The 18,724-nt window shown below is 41.2% G+C and overlaps 1 protein-coding gene across 1 annotated transcript in view; it reads right to left on the reverse strand.

Annotated features, from left to right (window-relative positions):
* NOX3 (NADPH oxidase 3) overlaps positions 1-18,724 on the reverse strand; it is a gene marked incomplete at both ends in the record, with an annotated part of 54,164 nt that overhangs the window by 20,562 nt on the left and 14,878 nt on the right. The window contains 4 exons of the mRNA XM_081295920.1: positions 3,762-3,924; positions 9,393-9,646; positions 12,022-12,114; positions 17,051-17,180. Coding sequence (XP_081152046.1) covers positions 3,762-3,924; positions 9,393-9,646; positions 12,022-12,114; positions 17,051-17,180 — 640 coding nt within the window. The remainder of the gene's footprint in view (positions 1-3,761; positions 3,925-9,392; positions 9,647-12,021; positions 12,115-17,050; positions 17,181-18,724) is intronic.

An 18,724-nucleotide genomic window follows, 5' to 3' on the forward strand; every position in this document is an offset into this window, starting at 1 on the left:
TCTTTTGTCTTCTTAGGAAGCCTCTCCTTGACCATGTCTCTCCCTTCCTATACTGCCCTCATATCTCTAAGAAGAAAAGATGGAAACAAAGAAATGTTAAAACATCAGCTTCAAATAGAAAGTGCTGCTTATGACCCCAAAGGAGCCACTGGTGCCTTACAGTTAAGTGCCTGCATTTCACTCCGTTTTGTAGAATACAGGGTAAGAAGGGTACAGGAGAGGGGTCCAATAGAGAAAAACTGGTACAATTTATTTATTTATTTATTTTGCTGTAGACTTAGGACTTGGGACTTTGGTATATGAATGTATGCATTTTGCCAACTAGTATTTTACACACACGGAGGAGAAAAATTCTTTTTAATTGCAGTTAAGCACTTATGCTTAAAATTCCATCTCTGAACCCCTATTCTGTTTTTTTTTTCTTCTTTCTTGTTACAAGAGAACAATGTGAAAACTGTAGCCCAGACCTGAAATGGTGAAGATGCTGTTAGATAAATATGTACTTCTTTGCTTAGCTGCACTTTGAAAATTATATAGCGGCTGACAGTTCAGTGGAAAGAGTAGTATTTATATCTCGAAAGCGCACAGCAGCCCTGACAAATATGAGTTACATAACCCTAATGATAGCTGTTCTCACACACACCAAGTTGCTTCAAAGGAGAGAAAGTTCCGAACTTGTTCTCATGCACACCCGCTCTCAGGAATTGCATCTTAAGTGTAATTCTCAGCCTCGACTTTCAAGAGCATGAAACCCTCACTTCTTTCATGAAGGAGCTTTGAAGTGGAAATCAGAAACCCATGCTCTGGTCCTGACTCGGTGGCCCACCAGCTCCTATGTAACCACAAATAAGAATGTCCAGAGAAGTCACGTTCAAGGAACTCACAGCCTGCTGGGGAGATAAAATATTTTGTGGATCCTAACGCAGGAAAGAAAGATAGGTGATGGAACAGGAGGAGAGCAAGGAGGGTAATGGAGGAGGGGAGAAGGGAGAGGCTATTATAGCTCAGGTGTGAGTTAGGTTGTTGTAAGTTGTGTGTGACAGACATCTTGTGTCAGTCTGGGAGAGCCCGGCACATAGTAGGTGTTGAATAAATGCTGATTGAGTAAGTGAAAGAGAGACATATGATCAACACCGTCTCTGTGTGACCCCCAAGTGTGACAGGAACTGAATATGGGCCAGCCCTCTCAGTGGGTGTTACTTGGCAGACAGCAGGAGGAAAGGAAGCGCTTGAGAGGCCTGACAAGTTGTCACAGACCATAACAAAGCTCCGCCCTGAGTTCCAGATGTACTCCACAGTACTGTTCTGCTCTCTTGGTGAAGTTCCTGGGGTGGGAAGTGGGGAATGGGCTTTGGCACAAGATGGACCTAGATTCAGATGTGAGTTCTGATATTTGTTAGTGCTCTGTGCTTCAGACTTTTCATGGGTGAACTGAGAAAATTACTTATCTGAACAAATTATATAACAACTCGCTAAGATGATTCTATCATTCTTATTAGCTTTGTGATTAGCTTCCATTTTTCTCATCTGCAAAATGGGAATTAAAGTGGCAGGTACCTTGAAGAGATAGTGGGAGAAACCGTATGCAAAATGCTCTGCTAGGTAGTAAATGCCTGATCCATCTGGGCTGGTAGAGTTAGCATACCAACAATCAGTTTATATCTTGGCAGGTATGAATAACGTTTACCTGATTTTATACACATCTACCCAGTAATTCTGTAGTCCACATTACTTATTTGTCTTAAGTGTTATTAAAACTCCTCGTTGGATATGGACTCTTATTTCTCCATTGTGTGGAGGAGAAAATCTAGTTCCAGGAGGTGGATGATGAACTGAAGGCGATACTTCAGTGACAGCAAGAGTCAGGCAGATTCCCGGATCCAAGTCCAGGAGCAGATTCTCTAAGAGCCCCACAGCCTTCCTACCTCAGTGCCCTAGGGCTTCAGGGGGTGTCGGTGTCACGTCCACCATGTGTTGGTCATGTCATGGAAAGAACCAGATGGAATCCTGACTCTGCCTTTTGTTACCTGCGGGTTTCCAGGAAAGTCACTTTAAACATTTCTAAGCATTGGTTTGCTTATCTAGAAAACAGGATTTGTATTATTTATCTCATATATAAGATCAAGTGAGATCAAACCAAATGAAAAAACAAATGTCAAGCACTTGTCATTAGAAACATCATGAAAGAACTCTTATCCTTGTGTCTTACGTGGTAAAGCCCTGGCACGAGAGATCTTTGAGTCTGATATTGCCCTCAGGGCTCACAGAATGCTGTTCTAACAGGTGTCAGGTGGACAATGGCATTAGGTGGACAAAGGTATTGTGGGCCAATCCACTTGGGAATATCGGGTGAAACAAGACTGAATAAGGTTCTTTTCTGCTCTGCGGTACTGAAGTTCTGTAGAACTTCCATAGGGTAGTAGATGACAGGAATCTCCTAGAGTGGGATGAGCTAGAGCATTTCTTAGGTTTATCTAACCATGGGATCCTCTTTAGCAGACCAAGTCATGTGACTGGTGTTCCACAGAACGCACCAAGGCCGGGCTGGTTGAGTCCAGCATCTTCCTTTGATGGATACAGGAGCTACAGCCAAAGGCTCACTCAGAGGAGCAGCAGCAGGACCAGGACCGGCCCAGCTCGTCTGATGTCCCGGTTTGCCCTGTATTCACACCCCTGGGTGTAAAACAGTTCCTTTTTGCAGCTGCTCCAGTGCCTGCTGCTGGTCCTAAGGGGGTGATTGAGGCTCAGAAAATGATACTCCAAAGAATGGCTTTGGCACGCTCAGTGCTTTGAACTCAAGGAGAGCCAAGGTCTCTGGCCTCCTCCTGCTCCCTGCTCATGTTTCTCATCCCTCTTTCCTTCAGTTCCCTTGGACCCTCTAGAATACTAAGCTGCAGGAAGAAAAACTGAAGTCGACACCACACTCACAGCCCACGTGAACTCTGTTCCAGGCACTTGTCTATGGGCCCATTCCTCTCCCCTAAAAAGTCATTTATTCCTTCTCTGAAACTGCCTACAGTGCCCACTCCCCTCTCCACTATAAAGAAAGTACTTAAGCTGTAACCATCTGGTCCCTCTTTGAATTTCATGCTTTGTGCGACTCCTACTTGCCTGCATGAGAATAAACTTGCACCTTTTCTCCTGTTAATCTGTCTCTTGTCAGTTGGTTTTTATGGATTCAGATTATTAGACTTCAGGACCTGGAAAGGAAGCTCCTTTTACCTCTGCAGGATCAAGGTGTGGAATGAAGTCTCTAGATAGGACAGGGCAAGAAAGAAATCCTGAAGAAATCTGGTCATAGCACATACAAGAATTGACAGGATCAGGGGACTGGGTAGCAACAGCAGTGGAACAGGCCAACGAATCCCAAGAGTGGCCATGAGAATAAGAGACAACAGTATGTTTGCAAACAGTATTCATCTAAAGGGGCAAAGGGGAAGGCTACCCACTAATGTCACCAACGCCAGCCCAGTCACATAGCCATGTGCAGCCTGTCCATATTTTATTGAGATGAGCAATGACATGTCTTGTAATGGCAATGAAGCAATAAAATTTATGTCTTGTCATCTTTAACAAGATTAGACATAACCCTTCTCATAAACGCAATACCGAATGGAGATTTTTAAGAACATAAGTATAGTTAAGGATCCTTGAGTTTATCCCTCATAGTTAATTAAAATCCTCCTCAAGAATTGGCAGATGATAGATAGGACATTGAACCTTTGAATCCAGGGAAAGGTGAACTCTGGATTCTTCCATACCTTGCTCAGCTTCGGCTGGCTCCGTGATTCACAACATTTGTACCATATGGATTTCAGAAGAGACGCGAAGGGAGTGACTCCGATCCCTGCCGCAATGCACACGCTCACAGGGTAGTGAAACACGTCCGTCAGCGCGGCTCCAAATGGCCCATCCACTGCCAGCCTGGAATCACAGAGTGCAGTGCATTTGACCTTGAGAACACCTTGTTCTTGACACAAAACCAGCCAAGCCAGTGCTTTTCAACGGTCCTATTTTGTGCTCAAAATTGTCCCATTCAGAGAGCACAGTTTCAGCATGAGGATTTGGGGGCTTGCCTCAGGGGGAGAAACCAGTTAGTCCTGCCCAGGTGCCATCTATGGAGGGAAAAACTCTGCCAGCTCCTGCATTAGCGCACACCTCTCCCACCTGGTGAGCTCTGCTTATAGTTCCGAGAGGTTTGCTTTGACTCTGAGCATCATGGAGCCCCATGGAAGAAAGAGACGGATGGAGGTGGTTTATAAGGCTTTTCTTTACTTTTCCTAAGGTAATTCTCTCTGCTTACATTGATTTGGTTGCATTGCTTTGTCTGTTTGTATCATCTAGTCTAATGGAAGTTTTTCATTTGGAATAAAATTACTTTTGAAATAATTTGTCTGTTAGGGAGAACTTCTACAAATCACTATCTTGGGTAATGCTCACTTGAAATCTGTGATAATTAGGCCAGGGCCAGCAAAGATGCTTTGTCTTTGCTTAGCAAATTTTTCTTTATAAGCATACAGTATATTCATGGAATAAGTAAGATGGTCTTTAACACTGTCCTACATGGACTGGCTCCTTGGATTTATCTCACGGCTCATCACTAGTTCCCCCGTTGGCTTTTCTTCCATTTCCCTAATTAGACAGGGCTGCCTTCTGCATGTGTTATCTTTTCACCTGGAATACTCTGCCCAGTTCTCCCCATCCCTTTACTTGGTTAAGAGTTACCCTTTCATGAGGTCCTATCCCCAATCATTGTTCACTTGGGGAGTCTCTCTTGGTGTCCTAGACTAGATTAACCCCCTTCATATAGTTTAAGCACCATGTACCCTCGCTTCTCATAGTTATGATTTTTCCGTGTGTGTGTGTGTGTGTGTGTGTGTGTGTGTGTGTACTTGCATGCATGTGTGACTTAATTCCATCTTGAATTTTGGACCCTCAGATCTATGGAGGTAGGAACCAGGTCTCTCTTTGTTCAGGCATCTCTTTGGGAGAGAGGTGCTGTAGAGGTGCTGTATCTCAGCACCTCTCATGCTATCTGGCATGGAGCCGTTTAATAACATTTGCTGAATCAATTGTACAGGGAATGCTTAAAATATTTCAGTCAGCAGAATGTATTAAATGACCCCAACTATTCCAAAAGTACACATTTACATATGAACAAAGATATGCTAATTAAAAGGTTTCTAAGTTATTCCTAACCCCCTAAGGAGAGTCTGTGGAAGGCACTGGGTTGGCCCGTTTGGGCTGTGTTATGTGTTCATGAAAGTTCAATTGAATTTATTTAAAAATTTCCCATATTCTAGACTTCCTAATAATTCAAATTAAGTCTCTTCAAGTTAATCTTAATTAATAAGGCTTTATTACATATTGATATATGGAAATGGAAGAATAAAAATAAAATGTCATTAATGGGAAAATGTTAGTATCTTAGCCCACGGTAGATTATTTTACAAATAATTAAAGAAAATTATTTTATAAATAATTAGAAAAAACTGCCTACAGATTACATTGTCTTATTGTTATTATTTTTATAATGAGTAATACTTGGGATTTATTTGATACCATTTTAAAAAAGATATCAATTATACCCAAAGAAGAATTATGTCCTAAATTCCACAGAAACACATGATAGATTTCTGCATATTTAGAATTGAGAATCCTCCCTCCTGTCTCTGCGAGGTCACGTTCGGATGTTACAGTGCAGGATACCTTGATGCCTTTGGGGACACTTCTAAGTTTGGGGCAATTTTTCTCCTGTCTTACTGAGATCTGTCTTCTGATGTCTCTTGTCTTTTGCCTTCCTGAGAAACACGTACCAGGTCTTTCTCCTTTCCTGTACCTCAGGCCTTTCAGTAGTTGATCACAGCTGTCATGACAACCATTATTTTTTTAGAGGCCCAAATCTCCTCATTGCTCAAGACCCGTTGCAATTTCAGAATTGGCTTCCTTTGCCCTAATTCTTGTTTTCAAGTTTACTCCAATATCCCTCCTTGATTCCAAATCTCGGTTTCGAATAATGCACAACAGGAAAAGAGTCATCTTCCCGGCCTCTGGGTCCTGCTGGGTCCTTGCTGGGTATGGTCTGCAGCAAGCCCCCTGCCCCGCCATCAGCCTCCATCTCCTGCCTTTGAAGTCTTCCCATCCAACCATTACTTTCATTGTCATCTCTGTGGTGCTCTTGCTTTCTACTTTGCAAATATTAATCATAGCTAATTTTTTTGAGCACTTACCATGTGCTGCCATGAATTATGACAAAGCTTTTATAAAGAACCCCATGGCTAACTCTAAACCAAGCCTTTAAGTACTGCTTTTATCATCTTCTCGGTAAGATGAGGAAACCGAGGCAGGGAGTTCCACACATTTTCCAAGATCATGCACAAAGTTGGACTTGAACCCAGGCCCTCTGAGGCTGGAGCCCTGGTTCTGGGGAACAGGTGAAACCGCTGGGAAATCCAGCATCAACTCTGAGGAATCCTCCCTTTTACTTCAGGAGGGATGGCCTCCTTGGCCCCACGTTGTCCCCCTTTCCTGGGCTGAGGGGAAGGAGCACCTCTGCTCTTGCTAGCCTTGCTTCTCCTCCTGCGTCCTCACTCACCCTTTTCCTCTTGCACTCGGGGGCTGTGTTAAGACCTTTCAGGGTCCAAGCAGTGAACAGATGGGTGCTTTCCCCGTTATGGTGCAAAATTAAAACAAGGTTAAACTGTAACCTGGGCCAAGGTTGTCCAATAAGATTTGGATTCTTTGTGTCTTGAAGATCTGAACAAATTCTAGTTTTGAGGAGCACTTTATTGCTCATACATATAACTGCACCTATGTAAAAGCAGAGGGCAAACCAGTTTAACAAATGACAGGAGGCTGCACTGTTCACGAGCACTCATTTAGTTACTGGATAAACACTCATTAAGTTCTTACTTAACAGAGCTAGTTTTAGGAACCAGCAATGTTAAAGTGAACCAAACATATAACTCCCTCACTCCACAGAGCCTATGCTTCAGAATGGGGAGAGACAGCAACAAGCAAACCAGCCCCTGTTTAGTGTGCCATGTGGTGGTGAGTACTGTGGAGAAAATGAAAGGGTTGGTTTATATGGGGAGGCAAAGAAGGGCCTCCTTGGAAGGAGATCTGAGTGGAGACCTAGAGAGAGCACCAAGCAGAGATCTGGGAACAGTGTGCCCATGGAGGGAACAGCTGGGGCCAAGGCCCTGAAAGCAAGTAAAAATCAAGAGGACTAGCCCTCCACAAATGGGTACATCCAGAGAACGTGGAACACAGACCCAGTAGAATACTACTCAGTCTTAAAAAATGAAATTTCCTTATTTGTGACAACATGGATGAAACTAGGGGACATTCTATTAAATTAAATATTTAATCTATTTCAATATGTTTTGTAATATATGTGTATTACATATATGTAGTTTCAGTTAGGGGGGTATGTTCACAAGGTCTGTATTGTACAACAAGGTGATAGTAGTTGATACAGATGATATGTTGAAATCTTGAGAACTGCAAAAGAGTGGATGTTAGGTGCTTTTATCACAAACATGTTGACTCTGTGAGGCAATACAACTGATGATTAGCTAGATTTAACATAATGTGTAGGTCTCTCTCTTCCTCTAGATCTATCTATCTGCACACATAATGAATATGTACTTAAAAAATTGTGTGGTATATAATAGGTATATATCTATATAAGTAATTTTATCCATCAATTGAAATACAACCATAAAAAAGAAAGAAGATTGGAAGGGCTAAATCAATTGAGGGATGGGAGGTGGAGCAGATGAGCTCAGGAGACCCCAGGGGACCAGATCATGCGGGGCCTGGTTCTGGACCATGCACTGCATAGACAGAAAGCACATTCAGACAGAAAAGATACTGAGGAGTACACACTGGGTGCTTACTGGAGGATTGGCTTAATGGCTAGCTGGTTAGCAAGGGGAAGGGTGGCTGACAGACCAAAGAGCCGCTGCACACAGCACAGAAACCAGGCTACGAAGGTACCATCTTGAGGGTATCTGTCCTGGCAATGTAGGGAGGACAGGGACTAGGAAGCTGTCAGACCCCTCTGCATGTGTTTTTATTCCTGATTTTAGGCATTTGCACTGCATCCTGAACCTTATAATTCTGTTCTGTTGCCGAGTTTCCATTCTATACTATAAAAGCAGTCTTAGCTGAAGAGTGAGGCGATGTCACCTGATTTGGGGCTCTGGCCTGAGCAGGTGGTGATCATGCCAGGCTTGATATTATATCTTCTTGAGTACTGATATTTGAAATGGAGGATGCAACTTTTCCTACCAATTGGACAGAAACAAACCCAGCGGGACATACTTTGTTCTCTAAACCATGGGAAGGGGACTGAAAACTAATTAGATTCCGTGCCTTAAGTTATAATGGCACTTAGTCTGTCACCAAGAAATATGTAAATTAAATAATCTAAAGAACTCATTGCATCAGAATTCATTTTTTTTAAAAAAAGTTCTTTTATCTTTCCTCTGTTCCCTCCGTGGGTCAGATGCTGTTCTAGGCAGCAGAGAAGCAAAGAGGAAAGACAGTGTGCTGCCCTCACAAACTTCATTCTAAGCGTTGTAGATATTTTCTACCCAGGTTCCTAGGTAGCATTGCTGTTCCTTGAGGATGGCAGAATTAGGAATATCCTTTGAAATACCAAATTCTTTCAGAATATTTTTATCATCTTTTTTTTGTGTCCCTGTTTCTCTAGGGCCCTAAACATGGACTTCACAGGATTTGGGTGCAGCAGAACTAGGCCTTCTGCCATTGTTTACTACAAAGAGCTAAGGAGCTGTAACTTACAGTGGGACTTCTGTCATGTGCTTGGGACTTTTTGAGTAGGGTGGTATTGTGGATTGAATTGTGTCCCCTTGTTGATATACTGAATATTAGAATGTGTCTGTATTTGGAAATAGGACTGCAGAGATAAAGAATCAAGTTTAGATGACACCAGATGGGAGCAGTGTAGGCCCTGAAATCCAATAGACTGGAACACAGCATCCTTCTTCCAAAGACCAACCTTCACAATATCTGAAAAGCTCAAACTGTGATAAAAAAAAAATAGTTCACAGAGTTGTCTCACCCATGGCAGGTTGTATATAATTAGCCAAGAGATGCTTTTGGAACTGGGAAAGCAAACTGTTCCTTCTTCCTGGATCATTGCCTACTTTTGTTGAACATTTGTTTTTTACAGAAATCTACTTGCTTCTCCTGGAAATCTTCTAAATGACACTTTTTAATGTAGATTCTCAAATTTTAAAAAATGGACTCAAACTTACAACCTGGCTTAAAGATACTGCTGAATTTGGTAGCATGTTGATGCTTTAAAAATTCTTTACTGTGCAATATTATGACTTAGACATAAAAGAGACATTGGCTCTAACCTTGGCAGGCTGTGGGGCTCCTTGAGGGCCTGTCCCTCTGCACCAAAGGCCTTAAATAAAGCTCCCGTCCAGTCTCCGGCTACCCGGATATGCACACTGAAGAAGTCCTCCTGGGGGGCAGAGGTGAGGGTGAAGGGGTGCCATTCCAGAGGGGATATGGACGGGCACTGGATCAAGATGTACTGCCCTGGTGCCATCTTAAAGCCGCGTTTTTTCATGTGAAGTTCTAGGACTGCAGATGGGTGACTTACCACCTAAAATAGAGCAAGACAGTAGACAGTTGTTAGCTGTTTTATTCAGGTGAAGTCAATAAGAAAAGGGCTTTCATTTCATGAAAGTTTTCAAAATTTTAAATCGGCCTTTATAAAGATATAAATTTCAATGATACCACTGCTTTCTGGGTTTGAACTTGAGCAGAGTGAAGTTCGTTCTTCACAGTGCTGTGGCTGACATTTGGGTAGCCGCATCCAGGTGTAACTTCATGCCCGGCACATGACTCTGTGTCTCAAGTGACCAGGCATCCCCCAGCACAGTTATCCAGTTTGAAGAAATATCAGCAAGTATAATCTGCATATCATTTAACTGTGCTTCAAGTTATTAAAATGCTCAACAAAAGCATTATTTCCATGCTTTTAAAAATCTAGGAAGAGTTTATTACCTTTGTCAATGACCTATAGGAATAAAACTGGATCTTTCTTCATGCTGAATGAGAAACAACCTTCCAGCTCTGAAATATTTATTTGTTAGGTCTTCTTTTGTTTCGACTAAACCTTGTCCAGTATCCTACCAGTATCCTGAGTTTTAGATGCCAAAAAGCATTGCACAAGGACTTAGGACCTTCAGTGAGAATCAATAGCTCATTGCTTATTCAAGGAAAGAGCACATTTTCTACTTTGGATTTCCATCTTGTGTTTTGAAAAATCTCTCTAGATATTTTTTTTTTTTTTCTGGCAAGAGGCATAAAGAAACAAAACCTAGTATCTAGACCCTGGGACAGTACTTTTCCATTAAGAAGAACATCTCAGTCTTTTACTCATTAGTTCTAGTTCTCTCCCTTCCAATGTTTGTTCTGATGCTGCGGTTAAATGGTCTCCCTAGTAACGGCTCTAGGTTTCCACCAGTTTTACAGCCTGGCTTTTGATGCAGCCTGACATCCTTTGGTGCTTTAATATAACAACAGCAACATTGAAACAGCTTAAAGCAGGAACAGGAGGCAATTTCTATATCTCTGCTTTCTTGAAGACTGTGAAGGAGATGTAGTGTTCTGTTAAAGTTATACTAGCAGAGTGCTATAAATTCTGTTAGCAGAGAATTTTTTTAGGCATTTAAAAAACTAGGGATGGTAAAGATATTTATAAAGCAACATCAAGGTGAAGGCTTTCTCTCTAGGCTTTACCTAGAACTATCATTAATTCGGTGGTTCCTATTTTATCCTAAACTCATTTCTATACTTAAAAGCTCAAGTCCCATCAACTAATTGATGTACTTGAAAGTCTGAACTTAGAGATAATATTAAGATGGCCAGTGCATGCATATGTAAATAAATAATATTTATATCTTCAGAAGAACTGGTAAATTAAAAAAGAGGAAGAGGATTAATATTTGTGAATGGTATTGCATTCAGAAATTCCTATACTTTTTCCTGATCAAAATGAAAACAAAAGTTTTTATTTTACTTATTATAAAAGGAATATATTCTGGTATTAAAAAAGTAAACAATCTAAAATTAATACAAAGAGCCCTCACTTAAAAATCTACTATCTGAAAGTAAGCACTATTGACGTTTTGTTGATATTTGTATATTTAGATTTATCACTTTTTTTTGGCAACAAAAGGCATGGAAAAACTTACCATAAAAAATCAAATGTATACATAATCAGTTTTATGATTATTATATGGTAAATTAATCAGTTCTCCATTAAAATTTTGTATATTACTTACACATTTCACTATGATGAAGAATGTTGCAGTGGGAAAAAAAAAAAAAACACTTAGGGTTGGGGTAGAGTGCTTTATACTTTGTCTCCTGGACAAGATTATTGGTCTCTTTCTATCTTGCTCTGCATAAAGAGTTGTGAGCCAGGATACTAAGACTGGGAACACTACCAAGGTGCACTACACTCACTGGGGAAGAGCACTGTATAGGTCCTTCCTCTTTATTTTGAACCACCTGGTGCCCCTTCTTACCCTGAAGCTTCTATTTCCCTGTCCACTGCTCAGCAGTCCCAGGTGGGAGTGTGCAGGCTTGAAAATGTTTATATGTTATTTGTATGTTTGCAAAATCTGTGTCTTTATATGGTGCATGAAGTTATTCTAGTGGAATACATACTCAATCCTTCTGTCTTCCCCACCTAGAGAGAGACTGGAATAAGGAGAAATAAGGCAATTCCAGTGCTGTACTATAAACCTTTATTGGAATTCTGCATACCAGTCTGGAGCCCTGATCCCTGTCTTCAGTAAAATTAGTCACACTAAAAGATGCTCAGGATATAAGCAATTATTAGAACAGAAGATGAGCCTCTAAATTACAGATAGTTCTGCAATAAAAATGGCAAATTAAAAACTTGGGCTAATAAAAAATTTTCATCTACACTCAGGCCTTTATTCAGACATAAAGCTCCACGCATACCTTGGTAATGACAACTTCTTGTTGAGATCGCCAGAACCTAATTATTCTTTCACATGCATACAAGACCACAGGGCCCAAAACCCATTTCCAAGCCTGCAGAGAGCAGAGAGAAAGAGAAAGGAAATGAAAACAGAATCCAAATATTTTCAATTTGAACCAAATCAATATATAATATGATGGGTTAGACATTTTCCTTTAACTTTGGCCCTGTTATCAACAACAAAGATGCCTCCCTGTATTAAATACTATAGCATTTAATTATTCCTTGAGGTCTACAAGCTTATTTAAGAGATTAAACTCTCCTATATTGGTTTTTATGCTTACTTGATCAATGATGTCTTTATGTAATTAGAAATAATTGAATTTGCAAAGAAAATAAGGAAGCAGATTGATGTTTATGTTACATATGATAGGGTCATAAATGCTCCCAAACTCAGCCAAAGTCAAAGGCTTACAAAGCAGCATTACTCACCCAACACAGGACATGAAAAATTAAATGAAAAATCTCAAATAGAAATTTGAACATTGCATTACTACTATAGGGTCTGTCTGAATATACCCCTCCCCCACCACACACACCACACACAAACCAATGTCCTCTGGAATAAAATATGAAGCTGGTTTCTTAGCCTCTTAAATCTTAGTTGTAGAATCAGAACAAAAGAGTCATCAGTTTCTGGAGACCCAGGACAGTGAACATTCTGAATAAATCAGATACTCTGTTAACCTTTCATGAGCATAGTCTGCATTATAGATGATCGATTTACCAGCAGGCTATTAGGGTACTAGGTGTTGTGCACAACACAGTGTCTTCACCTAAGAAAGGGGAAGGAATGGGATCTTAAAATTGATGAAGGCTTGTATTAGGTTGGAAATGGAGTCATCCCATGAGAAATATGATATTATCTTTTACAGTAGAGAAATTAAAGCTCCATAAGACCAAACAACCATCCATGGTCATCAGGCAATAAGGTGTCCATTCAAAATGAGAACTCAGATGTGCCTAACCATCCAGTCTCGGTTCTTGCTGAGAACCGAGACCCTGGGCTGCCTCTTCCAGCATCTACCATGTAATGAAGATGAAAACAGGCTTCTTTCTATCCAACACAACAAATGGTCCTGAGGCTTGCTCTACAAAACATTAGAAACCAACCCATGAACTCATTGAATTTCAAGATGTTAAAGTTCTCATAAATCTAGCCCAATTCTTTTGTAAAAGAAGAAAATTCAGGGTCCCTGGGAATGGGAAGGAGTCACCTAAGGAGGCAGAGCCAGACCTCAAGCCTTGGAAAATGACCTCATGTTTCCTCTTTGGTACTCTAAATCCGCACCCCTACATATGATAGGGTCATAAATGCTCCCAAACTCAGCCAAAGTCAAGAAAAGCAGAATTACTCAGCATTACTCTCTTGGGAGCAGGAAGGGCCTTGCTTTCTTTTGAACTCAAGGGTTCTCTAAATCCTCACCAATGCACTCATTAATGACTCACTATTTACTTATCGGTTATTCTGCTCTGTCTCTTGGGTTGACATATCACAAACTCTTTAGCATTATTTTACCTCTTTTGAGTTATCTTTCTTGTTGGATTTCTTTCTTTCTTTTTTGGTTATTTCTGGCTCTGTCTGCATGGTGTCTCTTCTCTCCTGCACCAACCCTATTGGCTGCTTTCCTGGTGGCCTCTTGTGTGCCTCATAAAGGATGCATGTATGTAGGTAACAGAGCAATTTGACCCACTTATTCTTTTCTGCCCCCGTGGGGTTCAGCAACATGTTCAGATTAGCAGAGAGAATAAAACTCTTTGTCCACCTGGACTCGGGGGAGGTGGGAAAGATGATCAGGACAAGGCAAGAGATAGGAAGTGGCAGAAGGACAGGTTTGAATGCAGGAAATACAACCTTGGGTTCCTAATGCTTGAGTGAACCAGGAAGTGCTCACAGAACAGCTTTGGGTATTTACAGAAATTGCAAGAATGCAATTCTGTCTATGTGGGGTTAGAAAGGTATTTGGAAAATACATATTCTTTATGTATTTGTACAAATAATCTTCTATACACATTTTAGAATGTTTAGACTCACATCCATCACTTGGGTAGTGTCAAATTAACCACAGTCTCTGATATTTCCAAGGTGATGAAATGGGATGGGTTATTTTTCCTTTAATGATTAGTCAGGAAGGAGAATACAAGCTGTCAATCCATCTCATTACTAGTAAAGGCACTGCTCTGGGAGGAGATAGCCCAGTTTCCTTCCCAGTGAGACTCCTGGAACCCCTGGAAGTGAAAGAGCCAGGATGAGATGCAGCCAGAGAAGAGCCTTAGGGGACTGGCTGGCCTTGGTGACTAGGACAGGCAAAGCACAGTGAAGACAGGGGGGCCCACACTCCTGAGCAAGAGGGATGGATGGTGAGGTGGCGCCTGCTCTGCGCTTGGAACTACACCTCCCCATCCTGTGCCTCAGGCTTTATGATGCTCAAATTTTCTGTTTCATAAAACAGGGAATGGTTGGAGAATTTTTTTTTTTTAATCTAAGCTCCCTCAAAGCTTTGGCTTTATTCACAGAGATAAATGTGATGCTGAGGTTATGTACTTGTACACAGCATCAGAGACCTGACCAATAGATCTTGGGGAAAGGTCAGAGATCCAAGCAATCATTGAGGGGTACAGAGAGGAAAAGTCACAGCCACAGGGTCAGGAGCTCCGGTTCCATGATGTAGCTTTGCTGGGAATGTCCTTCGTGACAGACCATAGGGGAGACCATAGGGGAGAATAGGAAACTCCTTGGACCCCAATTTTTCCCCATCTATGAAATAAAGGAGCAGAATTATGCAGCATCTGAGTTTCTTTAATGTTAAAATACTGTGTGGATTCTCAGCATTATTTTTTCCTTCTTCGGAAATACTCAGAAAGTCATGGTACAGTGAGTATTTTATGATATAAATAAAACTATGTTGATTTAAAAGCAGCAGTAATGAAACTTGTTTCCTCCGCTTTCACTCCTGGTTTTTCATTCCTACCAGAAAATAAGAACATGCTGGCTTTGATTTTATTTTATGTGTGTGTTTATGAATAGCCTCTTTTTCTAGACAATAAGATCTCCCGGGGCAGGAACCACAGCTCTGATTCCTGTGTCTGGTGAAATGCAAGCACTCAAGAGCCACGTGTAAAAGTTGCCTGAATTAACTCCCCCTCACCACTAACATCATTCCGTCGTAATTAAAAAAGTCCACCTGAAGATTATTACTGGTTCATATTGTGGTTAAATGAAGTGAGGTGCTTCCTGGGCTAAGGAGGACCAGGCATTTTTTGATATGGGATCGCATGAGCCGTCCTGGAATCTGGAGTCCCCTTGTGCGGGTAGTTTGGGGTAGAAAGGAGGAGTCAGACACATGGGAGGGGAGGGCCAGGTGTAACTGAGGGAATGAAGGGAATGTACAAAGCATTCTTTGTCCCCACGTAGGGATCGGTGTACCACAGAAGGTGAACTGGCAAATACTCTACTGATAAAAACACTGTGAGAACCCACTGAAATAAGAGAGGAAAAAAGAAAGAAATGGAGTCTTGCAAAGACTGGGTAAGGCATGGTGCAGTGAAGCACAGGAGCCCTTCCTTGTCCTTGGGATGACTTTCGGATTCAGTCTATGAGACATCAGAGAGAATATTGTACAGTTCAGCCAAGCGGTAATTGCACAGCCCACACACACTTTGAATCAGGATCCATTAAAAGTAATGGGAAAGAGTGACACCCTGAGTTTGGGTGTGCAAGGAGGTGTAGCAGGGGAGAGTCAACGGAGAGATGGTAAGTTCCCCCCTCTTAATGATAATTAATGTCAGCATACACTGCTGGGAGCAGGCCCTGGTCTGCATTCATGAGGTGTGGGAGAGTATTGATTTTTTTATGGAGATGCTGTAGCTGAAAATTTTAGAGAGGCATTCATGTTCCTCATTAATATGCAGGCTGAATCGTGGCTACTGAGAGTTGAGTTTAAGACAGAGACAATCTATACTGGCCATTAAAAGAACCACAGTCTAACGGGCACATCTATTTCAGTTGTCTCAGTTTTAAACATTCCTCCCAGTAGTTTTACCCTTAAAACCTGGTGCTTCATTTAATATTTTGAGGGTTTAACAAAAAGCTATTATTTATATTCTTCTGATGTTGATGACTTAATTTCCTAAATCCCCATCATTCGCATATTAGTATATTCTGTTTATGCTACCTATTTTTGGACACTTGTTTCCTCCTAGTTTTAATCTACTGGCTCTAATTATTTTCCCTCATGCAACACCCAGCTGTCCCAAAGGTTTGCACCATTTTAAGACCCTGGATGCGACCAAATAGGATTATTATTTCTATTTTCTTATGCTACCAACTATAATGACTGCAACATACTCAGAAATCTTACTTTTGAGATCTATGGACATTACCATCTACTCAAATTAATTAAGTCTATTCTTGGATAACAGTGCTATCATTTCATCCATGAGAGCCTAATTAGAAAAAAGAAGGAAATGCATTGGACGCCCCAATTTTTCAATCCCAAAAGCTGTAGGAAGGAAGAAATAAAGGAAGGGAGCAAGGAAGAAAGCAAGCAGGCAACATTATAAAGAGGGTTTGGTTCTCACTTGGCCGTAGCAATCTGAGGTTGAGAAGTGATGCTGTTAATTCTCAGAGTGGAGAAGGCAGCTATGCAGGGGGACAGGCAGCCGAGGAAGCAGGAGGGCAGAAGGTAGTTAGGCACACGCTCACTCCTCCAGAGCCGTTACTGTGCTATTATGGATCCCCACAATGTCTGACATCCATATTTAAATATAAGTAGAAGAACACATTTCAAAGCCGAACAGAGTGCTTTTGGCAGTAAACCTCTTTTAAAATTATCCTTAACTGGATTTCTCCATTAGTACACTTAATAAAGAGCGGGCTTTCTCTAGTGGTGACATGGGCTGTTCTTTTTTTTTTTCAGGCATATAAAAGCTCTAGTTATCTTAACTGTGGGGACAGTTATTTTTAAAAGCTCCTGGGTTCATTCTTACCGAAGGTTCCTTGCCAGAAAATTGAGGCACAGGGCACAGGGCAGTCGCCCGCCATTCAGCATAGCGGTCTCTACAGAAGGTGACATTGTGCAGCAAGAGACTCTCCGGAGTTTGACCTCGAATAATTTGACTTATTAAAAAAAAAAAAAGCACACACACAAATGTCAAACTGATTTTGTGCAGTTTTGTTATACCACAAGATTCATGTATTTTACAGCAGGCTCTGGATCAACAATTCTATTGCTTAAAATTTGGGCTGTCACTCATTTTCCTCAGCATCTTTAAAAATAGGCATTTAAAAAGCTTTGGATAACTTTGAAGATCCCAGAAAAGAAGTGCCCCTCTGTGGTATCCTGTGCTAAATTGAAAGTGTCTATATTAGAGAATTCATAATGAAGGAAATTGTTTGAACACATCCTTTTGTAGACTGTTGAATTTAATTAGGTTTCATCTCATCCTGATTGCTGATTTGGGCTAATTGGCTAACTTTGTACTATTTGGTTCTTTTGCAGATTGATTTAACTTCTACCCTTCTTAGTTTGTTTCTGAGAACTTAGAACTTTTCAAGTAAAGAAGCCAAAAGAAGTGCCCTGAATAATGGTTATTTTTCCCCCAAGTGAGCACTAGCAGGCTTAGTGTATGACAGGGTCAAAATAGGTCACTATGAAGTATGTCTTTGAGACTGTATTGATAAAATTTAAGAGTGCAAAGTGAAGGCAGCCTTCATGAATGAAGCGCTGGATGAAGAGTCCTGTAATTCTGTTCTATTATATTTGTCACAAATGTACTACCAAGTGACCTTTGACAAACTGCTTTGGTTCTAGCTCCTGGGGTCACACACTAGCGTACTGACAGTGAAAAGCACCAGACTTTGAGGTCACATAATTTGGGGGTTGTGTAGTGCCTCAGTGTTTATGAATAAGATGCACTGATTTATTTTGCCAATAAAAAATAGACTCTTGGACCGAGAGATTTTAGTATGTCACACAAATCCATGTCCTGGACAGCCTTTGGCATTACAAGGCATGGGAGGAGGAAGCAATAATGCCTCTGGAAGGAGCTTGGGGTCAGTTAGAACTGATGTGTTGGTCTCTGTCTGGGTCTGTTTTATGGACGTCATCCAAACCTGAGAGCACACCTTCGAGTTGATGAGCAAAGCTTTGATCTCCAGGTGCAAATAATGTCCAGACATAGCAAGGGTGAACACTGAATGGGAGCCAGAAGAGGGGCACTGTGAATGTCACCGCATCCATTGCCAGGCCTTAGACAGTGTTTCCTAGACTAGGCCCCAGAGGGTTCTACAAATGAAGTTATCTTTAACATTTAAAAAATGTTTTTGAACGTCTCCATCTATGCCATCCCATAATAGGTAGATTAGTGGGCTTTAACACATTCCAGTAATCCTGCTTTTACTTGGCATTTTGTATAGAATTTGCAAATTACTTTTGCTGTAAACAGTAGCTGTAGAACACTTCAAGCTGAGAAGATTAAATGAAACCCTTATCCCCAAATAAGCCTTTCAACTAGGTAAAAATGACTAAAAAATTTCATCTTGAAATGTTATTTGGATATCAAAAGAGTATCTCCAATGAAACACTGCCCACTGAAGTCCACTGCTTCTACAGTGCAGCAGGGTGTGGACCAGGGAACACGGATTAGAGGGGTGACTTCTGG

Source organism: Spermophilus citellus, assembly GCF_964194105.1.
Source record: "Spermophilus citellus genome assembly, chromosome: 5".
NCBI classification, from domain to species: Eukaryota; Metazoa; Chordata; class Mammalia; order Rodentia; family Sciuridae; genus Spermophilus; species Spermophilus citellus.